General features: G+C 39.0%; 1 protein-coding gene across 1 annotated transcript in view; it reads right to left on the bottom strand.

Moving 5' to 3' along the window:
• Window positions 1-2150: 2150 nt before the first annotated feature.
• ERP44 (endoplasmic reticulum protein 44) overlaps window positions 2151-10226 on the bottom strand; it is a 64383-nt gene continuing 56307 nt past the window's right edge. The window contains exons 11-12 of the mRNA XM_079789971.1: window positions 7977-8079; window positions 2151-5939 (exon numbers count right to left, since the gene is read on the bottom strand). Of these exons, the coding sequence (XP_079646097.1) occupies window positions 5838-5939; window positions 7977-8079 (205 nt within the window). The 3' untranslated portion in view covers window positions 2151-5837. The remainder of the gene's footprint in view (window positions 5940-7976; window positions 8080-10226) is intronic.

The following is a 10226-nucleotide window of genomic DNA, read 5'->3' as shown; positions in this document are numbered from 1 at the left end:
CTAACCAACTGAGCCACCAGACCAGGGCCCTTTTCACTGTTAAATGTCCTGGTCTGCATGAAAAAATTACATGGTCACCCTAGTTATAAGGTGTGGAAGTATTTTTTTTTAAAGCGTCTGTGTTTTAAAAGAATTTATCATTTGTAGGCTCAGATTAAAAAACATTCTAGGTTTAGTGGGAACTTGTAGATATGATTTTCAAGTTCCATCAGTAATCTCTAAGGAACCAGAAAACAGAAGAGGTGCCAGAACACTGAGCTTGGGCAAAACTAAAATTTAAGGAGCAAAGTTGGATTCCAGAAGCCACAGACCAGGGAATTTACCTTGTAAGCCTAGACTATTTCAGAAATGGACTCTTAAGGTTTTACATCAGAAAGCCATGCTCATTATGAAGACATGGGTAATTGTGAATTATGAAGAATTGTTAAGTTAGAATAGATGCTCTCTTCTACTTTCCCCACTGTGTGCACAACCAGGAATGCCCTGCTCTATTCCCTCTCCTGGGCAGTGGTTAGGGCAAGAAAACAAATGTAGTTATCAGCTTCCAAGATTGACCTGATCCTACCCAGGCAAGTGTACACTTGGCATCAAGAGAGCGTACAGCTTCTTCCTTGGCATCCATCCCAACAAGTAGAACAGCACAGATAGGCAAGCCTGTGACGCTTTACCCGAATGGTCCAGAGTTGGGAGAGAAACAACAGGGCAGCAATACTTGGCTATAATAGTACTTACTAGTAGAGAATAGCGACAGCTTCTATTACTGTAACTCTCCTGGGGCGGGGTGGGGGGGGGTGGGGGGGGCGGGGGGAGGGAAGGAGCCTGATGTGTTTAAGAAAACATGGAAAACATCTTTCTGTTCCTAGTCAAGAAACCACTTCCTGTAGGAAGGCTCCCCTAACCCCAAGGCTACACACACCTCCATCCCTCTGTGGTTAACGCACAGCACAGCACCGACAGTGCTGTTAGAATCACCCTTTCACCATCTATTTTAACTGTGAGCCCTGTGATGGCAGGGGCCGTCTCTTGTTCACTATTGTATCCTTAGCCTGGCAACAGTAGATAACTAATGCTTGCTGAATAGTAAATGTTTTATAAACCATACAATGTATTTTGTCAACTCGGTATAGTTTGTCTTTCCCCAAGGCTGAGTGACTAAGCTAGGGGTCAGATCTACCTCACAGAAAACGTGGTGTTCATGGGAGTTTCCAGCACCTCTGCAGGACTCTGCATTGCCCAAGGGGGCATTCGCATGTCATTCTGATAGTGTAAGATTTTAATCAATTCTAGGCTAAAACTTAGGACTCCCTAGCCAATTTAGGATATAGAATTAAAGGTGACAGCAGGTAATTGTTTCACAGATGAGCCAGCAGAGTCCATTCCAGTTATGGTGATGCTTTCTTGTCCTTTGTTCATTCGTTCATCTTATGTAATATGGCTCCCTCCTACCCACCATCAGATTTAGTGATCACTTACACTGCTCTAGGACTAGGCTGCCGAGAACACGGAGTTCTGCTTCCAGGGCACTCATACGGTGAGAAGGAAAAGGGGTACATGTACTTCCAACTTTGTATTAGACTGGGTGCTCTAAAACACAAAGGGCTGTTGGACCACAGGAGTGATCATTGTCCTAGGCATTGGAGAATGGATAGAAGGAATTTACTAAACGTAGGGGAGGGGAGAGGAAAAGGGACATTTTAGAGAAGTGATTTGTAAGCTGCAGTTCTTCTCACCTCGTGATACAAAAACCTATTATCTAATGGCAGACTGGGCCTTCCCCAGTGTGTTCTGCAAGAGTGAGCTTTGCTTCCCATTTATTTGCTGCTATAGTCTTTTCAATGGTACGAGCAGTTATACGCATGGGATAAAATAACATTAGACCATTGTCAACTGAGATGGAGTAACCATTTCATCTCTTCTGCATGCATGGTCTAGACATAAATAAAAAATCAAAATTAAATTAAATAAAAAGTGAGCTTTGACACTTCAACTAAAGGCACATGGATTCATACAGCTTCTCATTCTGATTCAATTAATCTAAAAACCAAACTGGAAGAGCTTGTGACTCTGGGTTATCTGTATTCTGAGTAAAATGTTCACAATATGATATTTATTTATGATGAATTAAATTAGTAAAATCTCAAATACAGAAATATTTTATAAATATAGTTTTATTACTTGGAAGTACATACAAAAATTCAAACACAGCTTAAAAAAAATAACAGTTGCCAAGCAGAGGTCCTATCCAACCGGTTTTAATGAACACAGAACAGTTATAATCAGCATAAAACAATTTTAAGACATGAAACAACTTATTGTCCTCAGGGTCTTTAAATATTGGACTTAAAAACTGTTTTTTGTTTTATTCTTTACACCTATTTAAATCTTTCCCCTAAATATAGACGACTAACATTTCAGTTTGGTTCATGAGATTTTCATTCAGAAAAACAGGTAAAACCCTTTACTAGATTTTGAAAACTGAAATACTGTATGTCCATTTCTACTCTCCTATTGCCTCACATTCTCCATGGTTTCTCAAAAATTCCCAATAGTTGCTAACAGAGAAAGCACTTACAACTTCAGCAGCTCTCTGGAATACTGAAGTTTGGGCCTAAGAGACCTGAAGTTATTTAAGAAGGCAAGATTTTCATTTTTTTCTTCCTGTGATTTTATTTGTGGCCAGCAGACTATATCTCATCAGAGAGAAAACCCAAAACTTCAGTTATTTTGCTTTTCCCGATTGTTGTTAATCCATTACTATTTTATCCATTCTTTTTTGCTGTTGGGTTTTTTTGTGTGTTTTTCCCCATGCCTTCTTGGCAACTTTAGCATGCTCTTCAAATTTAAGTTCATTCTGAGCTTTAACATTTCAGTTATACATTTCACTCTCCTCTTTTTGGCCTTTATCGTGCCAGTTTTTTCTTCTTTTGTACATGATTTTTGACAACTAGACTTCATCAGAGAGCTCTGAGATGCTTTAGATCAGGGGTGGGGAACCTTTTTTCTGCCAAGGGCCATTTGGATATTTATAACATCATTCATGGGCCATGCAAAATTATCAACTTAAAAATTAGCCTGCTATATTTGGTTATTTAATTAACTCACCCCTAATCCTTGGCAGGGCCAGACCAAATAAATGACTTTGAGGGCCCTATGTGGCCCTTGGGCCAGATGTATAGATGCCCAGTCTCTAAATGTTGAGAATTTCATATAAAGCAAGTTTTCATCCTTTTATGGCCCCTCACTACTGGAACGGTTTTTGAAAAATTAGAAAAGGGTCTGCTTCTAGTTCTGGTTTTGCACTCAACTGTGTTCGTTTAGTCTTTCATCCCCTCTTCACAGCTGAGGAGGAGCCTGTGGCTCAAGGTAGACGGGATAAAATGAGAAGACTTCCACCTACAATACTCGATTCATGGTACAGAGGGGAAGGAGTCTAAATTGTGAGTTCTAGATTTCTGGAAGCTCTCTTTATACATCCAACTGGTGACAAACCCCTATGGAACCTGTATCTTTGCCATCTCTTGTATCTGTTCCTGTCCATCTCTGCTGTCACTGTCTGGCCATTGCCTCTCCACTGCTAGACTCATTTTATTATACCTAGATCAGCAGCCATAGTATTCTTTCTTAGAATTAAACATGAACATACTTCTCTGCTTAAAATCTGTTGATGGATCTCTATTGCCTATAAGGCACAGTACAAACCCCTTAGATTGGCATACAAGGCCCTGCAGAATCAGCTATCATTTCCCTAGCCACCTCCCCACCCACCACACACTAGCTCTGTGACAAGAACTTATTTTCTGCAATACATTTTGCTGTTTTGCACTTAAGCTTAATGAGTTTGTATAAATTGTCACAAATTCCTGATGGGTGCTGAGTCCTTCAGGGGTACAAAAAGTACCCAAGGTCATTTTGCATCCCATTCATTCAATAAACATTTTGATGATGACGGCTAAGTATCTAGAAATGCTAGCTATTGGAGATGTGGACATAAAATTCAGTATCCTTACCCTTGGTGACTTCAGTCTAGAAAAGATAATGGTAGTGGCACTAAGTCCCAGTATGTGTGAAAGCTAAATAATGTAGCCTCAAATCCACTCATTTTTTAACAGCCACCCAATTATCTTAGATCACAATGGACATGTGTTCCTTGAGGCTTTTCAAATTAAATGCTCTCAAGCCAGGGCTCTGCAACCCAATACTTGAGTGTTATCTTTTACTTTTTAAAGACAATTATAAGATTACAAATTATTCCAGTTAATTGCATATGCTACTTATGGTTTTGTGTACTATAGCTTGTTGACTATTTGTGAATTTTCATTCTGGCCACCTCAGATTTGGTCCATCCTCTGACCTAAAAACTACAACTCTCATTTCAAAGTTATTGATTAAAAGTAATGAAGGTCCAACCTTTAGGAAGCTGTCCTGCTTTTCTGGTTAATCTGATAAAATACACTAAATATGCCCCTTATCACCTTATTGATGATGTTTATTATTGTGAATGGAATAATGGATAAGTCATGCATAAGTAAGACTTCTAGGCTGATTTTTAAAAATAACAATCATTAAATATCCATTATAAATATTCACTTTATTTTGAAAGAATTGGAAGATGTTACATATATTACATACTACATATAATGGCACATGTCAGCCTTTTAAGCTTAAAAATAATCTCTCCCCAAACTGGGATTGACTTGGACTCCAAATATAAAATGACTCTTGGCCTATAGCACCAACCCAAGCCCAGAGGAAAGCCAGTTTTGAACCTGTCTGTCCTCTGGCACTGGGCTTCCTGATATGATACTGAGGGTCCTTGCCCTCTGGTTTTGTTCCCTGGCAGTACTGAGGCCTGGCACAGGGACCCATCTGACTGTACACTGCAGGCCTGGAGATCAGAGAATCTAGAGGGTAGGGTCCTCTGATAATTTCACAATGTAAAAAACTAAAAACTTATGTGCCTATTGTCTTCATTTTTGACCTATACAATTAATAACAAGATTACAAGAAAGGAGGTTAGAATTATGAAGTACAATTTGCTGGTTTTTCTCTTTGGAAATTGAAGTGTCATGATCGGAGGAGCCTTAAAAGTCATATAGTTCAATACTGGTAACCTGCTCCACTAGTATTTCCCTTTCCCAGCTTTAGGTATAATTGTTAGACAAACATAGAAATTTAATAACACCTTTCATTTTCTTTTTCTTAATTCATAAGAAGAATTCCTGCCAAATGATCTGGCTTATGATTCTTCTCCTCTTCAAAGTATGTTTAAGTTATACATTAAGAATCCAAAATATACCCTTATGGAATTTTCATAAGCAATAGCCAACCAATCAGTAAAACACAGTACACAGTGTGGAAATTTTAATTTATTCCCCACCCAAGTATCCAGAATATGTGCCCCTTTAACTTTGAGAAATGTGATAATGAAAATACCAACAGAACTGGTCATATGTAATGAGAAGGAAAAAAAAAGCACATAGTACACAGGAAACATCCCTAAGTCCTCCCTGATCTAATAGTGCGAGTTAATGGTTGTTTCTGGCAATGTCACCTTGCACTTAATTTATGAAAAATTTACAGGACCGATTTAAAGTAGATAGGCCTCTAATTCTTGTTTGTTTGTGGTTGTTGTTTTTTTTTCAGACCCTAAAAGAGTTTTTAAGAGGCTATATTAAGTGACAATGCATTCTGAGTCGGGGGAGAAAAAAAATTAAAAACCCAAAACTTCTTTCAGTTTATTCAAAATAAAAATACACAGAATTATGAAAATATAGGTTTACTATTTCCACCACGTAAGTTGATGCTGCTGTTTGAAAGTCAAATTGTTTTTCAAGTTTTTAAAGCTCATCTCGATCTCTCAATAAAGTATACCTATATTCGCTGGGTGCTAGTTTCTGGAAAGAGCTCTCGGGGGGACTACTTGCTACATCCTGGGTGTCCTAAAGAGAAAGAATAAAACATTTTTATATCAATATATTTTATGGAGTTATAATATTTCAATAAGAGCATTAGATGAATGGTAGTTGCCCTATAATTATTTAATAATCAATAAAAGGTAGCTACTGTGTGCCAAAGATAAAGAGTTAATTAAGTTTGAAATCTTGCTTTCCCCATTTCATATATGCCTTTACTCAGATTCTCCAGGGCAAGGCAGGGCTGCCACAAAGCCACTAAATATGGGCCTGCTGACAGTTCCAGTGGTGCAGAGGAAGGAAACAAAATACCTGACACCTGGGCGCATTCCTAGAATATTCTATAGAGCCAGCACAACACTTGACTAAGTTGGCCCCAACCCTTCCCTCTTACAAATAACTAAGAAAATTAAAGGCACCTATTCTGTAGCCAGAATTAGTTAGCTGGATGCCAGAAATGATCAAAACTAAATTAACATAAGGAGGAAAACAAACACTTCAATATAATACTTCAAGAAATTAATTTCTGCATTATTTTACTTGTGCACATACAGTAGATAAAAATACTGGAATTCTAAGAGTGACTTCCAAGAATTTCTAAGAAAAGGCAGTATATTCTATATTTTATTTCCACACTGTGAGCTCTTCAAGAGCAAGTATGATTGTCATTCTTTTAATATCCCCTATAGTTAACATAGGCACACAGTACATATGTTACATCCTATATCTAATGACACAACTGCATTATAATGGTAAACAATGTGCCTACAAACTTCCCATATAACTAGGCCATGTTTCACTTCCCCAATATATTTTTAATTTTTTTTTGTTGTTGAAATATGTTTGGTTTAATTTAACTGAAATTATATTACTGTAAACAAACATGTATTTAATACCATTAGTACACAAAGATGACAAAATATAAAGAATTCAACTGTCTAATGGAGAAGTTGAAACAAATCAGGATAATACAATAATGATAAGCTACATCCTTTCGTAATATGATAAAATACTAAGCAGGCTGACTTTTCTGATGAAAACAATCACCTGGATTATTGCCAACAATGTGCCTGCTTCTACAGTTGCTTAATTATCAAAAGTCTGACCGCAGATTTCAAGGAAAAAGCATGTCATCAAATTCCTAAAGAGAACTCTTGACTCAATTTGACTCAAAGTGAAGAAAATTTCACTTAGTCTTTGTTTTTCTTTTATATGTGGAGGTTCTTTGGGCACAAGAGTAGATTGAAGTTTTGAACATATAAAATAGAGTTTGGTATATATCATCTTCCCTCTTGGTATAGTGGGGGATATAAATCGCTAATGAATCAAAATGCAAATTTAGGGGTGTTTAACAAAGGAGGAACACAGAAATATTAAAATTCTCAGGTTTTTAGAAATATATATATATTAAATACAAAATGTCAAGCATTCTAAATCTCAATTGGAAAGCTGCATTAAACTATAAGTTTTTAAAATATATATATTTTTTACTGATTTTTTACAGAGAGGAAGGGAGAAGGGTAGAGAGTTAGAAACATCCATGAGAGAGAAACATCGATCAGCTGCCTCTGCACACCCGCTACTGGGGATGTGCCCACAACCAAGGTACATGCCCTTGTCCAGAATTGAACCTGGGACCCTTCAGTCCGCAGGCTGACGCTCTATCCACTAAGTCAAACCAGTTAGGGCTAAACTATAAGCTTTGAGCATTATGAAACCTGTATTGGTAAAGGAGGCTCTTAGGATGATTTGCAAGAATACCAAATTATTTTCTTCATAGTGAGGTCAATCTTCCAGCCACAGAGGACGCCTGAACAATTAATGGAATCCTCTGATTTCAATGATCCATCTACTTCCATTTCCTATCTCCTACTTCTATTTAAAGCCAACTATCTTCACTCCTTTCATAGCCATATTCCACAGACAGCAAACTCGACAAAATGCTTGTAACTTTTCTGAAGGTCTAAAATTTTAAAAATTAATTTTAAAAGGAACATAGTTTGTACATTATCTAGAGTCTGTTGAAAAAGAAAAAAAGCTCCCACTGAAAAACATGAGTGCTACCTGTCCTTGGGCTGTGTCAGTTGGGTCAGGACCGTGATGGAATTCTCTGTGAAGTTTTCCAGAATGTAAGTCAAATACAAACTGCTTGAGTCTTCCAGGAATTCTAAAACCAAAGTCAAATAAAAATTTAGCTTAAGCTATTAAAATGGACTTAACTCTTATCAACTTCACATAATTTTTTAAAATTTTTATTTATAATCCCACCATCCTACTGTAACTATTACAGACCAGGTATATGTTGAACATTTTTATACAGTTGTAATCTTATCGAGATACGCAGTTTTGTGTTCTAATTCCTGTACTTGTTACATAAAAATTTTTCTATGCTTACCATTTTCACAGATGCATCAGTCTGTCAAGATGTTATCCTAAAACTTAATTAACCATCCCTTATTTTTGAGCATTTTTTCCTGAGTTAATGTAACTAAAAACACTTATGTCCTGCAAAATCACCCTGAAAATAACAGGGCTCGGGAAAAAATAGTATTACCCACTCAAAACTATGTAGCTTTATAACCAGAGTCCTACAAAAAGCCTAGAACAGAAATATTAGCACTGTTTAGCCTCCACCAGCATTGGAGCCTGTGTCAGCCAGATAATCCTCCGTGGCTGTAACCTGGAGCTTCTAAATCCTTTTTGAGAGGTAGGCCCTTGAGGGCATTTACGGTCAGCAGAACCAGTTTTATCAAATAATCTAAGGGAGGGTGTAGCTTTTTCATGTGGTTCTCTCCCCCTCCCCGCCCCTTAAGCACAGGGGAAATTTCTTCACAACTTCTTTAACCACAGGGGCAGCTTCTCTGGATAGCTTAACACTGTGAAAAGCAAAAGCACTTCTCAAGGCCAGGAAACTGGTATGTTTTTTGTTTTGCTTTGTTTATGTCTTCACACACCACTAAGGCATTCTCTTTAATGGTGAAAACGCTTTCTTGGGTGGTTTCAAAACATTCTGAGGAAAATAAAATGAACCAACACAACTCATTGTATATTGACATCATTCCCCTACTTACTAATCAGGGCATAAGCAAATCTTAGCACAGAGACATGCGCTGTAGTAAAACAGACCATTATAAAGCTAAGCAGATATATATACAGCTGGTGCTTGAATAACGTCATCTATACATATAAAGAGGTAATGTGCTAATTTGTCCATTAGGTGTCCCAGTCACGACCAGTCTGTGGGTGAGGATGGGGGCGGGGACTTCTGCCCCCAGTGCTAATGTCACGCTGCCTGCGCACGTCCCCGCCCAGCACTGAGGTGAGGCTGCCTGCCTGCATCCCTGGCTAGGGACGTGACAGCCTGCGTGCGTCCCTGTTCAGTGCTGACATGATGCTGTGGGGGAGGGAAGAGAGGGGAGCTGGGCTTGATGGTGGACCTCAGGCCGCGCCCCCCGCCCCACGGGGCTTGATAGGAGACCTCAGGCTGTGCCCCCCATCCAGCGCCGGGCTGGGGACCTGAGGCTGTGCCCCCCACCTGGAGGGGCTTGACGGGGGTGGGGCCAGCCGGGTCTGGGTCTCACCCAATGGGGGTGGGGCTGGGGCAGGCTGGGTCTGGGTCTCCTATGTTTTCGAAGTGCGTGTGGGTGGTGGGCGGGGACTTGACTCTAGGTCCCACAGCACGCCCCAGACTGACAGGAGGGAGATTTTATATACATTTTACTAATTTTATTTCATCTCTGACACTTCTATTATAGGGAAAGGGCAAATAGCAATACTAAAATATTTCTTCTAATTAATTCCCTTTTAATGTGCACTAATTTCGTGCACCAGGCCACTAGTTTCATTATAATGTTAAAGAGGAAAAAGAAAATCGATTCCTGGCTGGGGCCTCTCTAGATGTGTGAAGTTGGGACATTCTCCCTGTGCCTGCATGAGTCTCCCCTGAGAACTCCAGTTTCCTCCCACAGTGATTTGCAGGTGAGGTAAACAGGTGTGTCTACATTGTCCTAGTGTGAGTGTGGATGTGTGTTAGTGCGCCCTATGATGGAAGAGCAGTGTGTCTGGAGTTGGATCCCGCCTTGCACCCTGAAATGCAGGATAGGCTCTGGCCATCCGCCACCCGGAACTGGAATGAATGGGATGGAAAATGATTTTCTTGTTTTTATTAATCTTTCCTAAATGTATGTAGGCTTACATTTATTTCAATGTTTAATATTAGAAGTGTTTTGGGTCTTCATTTAAAAGTTTTGGTGATCAGAAATATACCATAAGAACTCTTACTATTATCAACTAGAGGCCCAGTGCACGAAATTC

The sequence above is a fragment of the Cnephaeus nilssonii genome (assembly GCF_951640355.1).
Source record: "Cnephaeus nilssonii genome assembly, chromosome: 14".
NCBI lineage: Eukaryota > Metazoa > Chordata > Mammalia > Chiroptera > Vespertilionidae > Cnephaeus > Cnephaeus nilssonii.
This window is presented reverse-complemented; position numbering and strand designations above follow the sequence as displayed.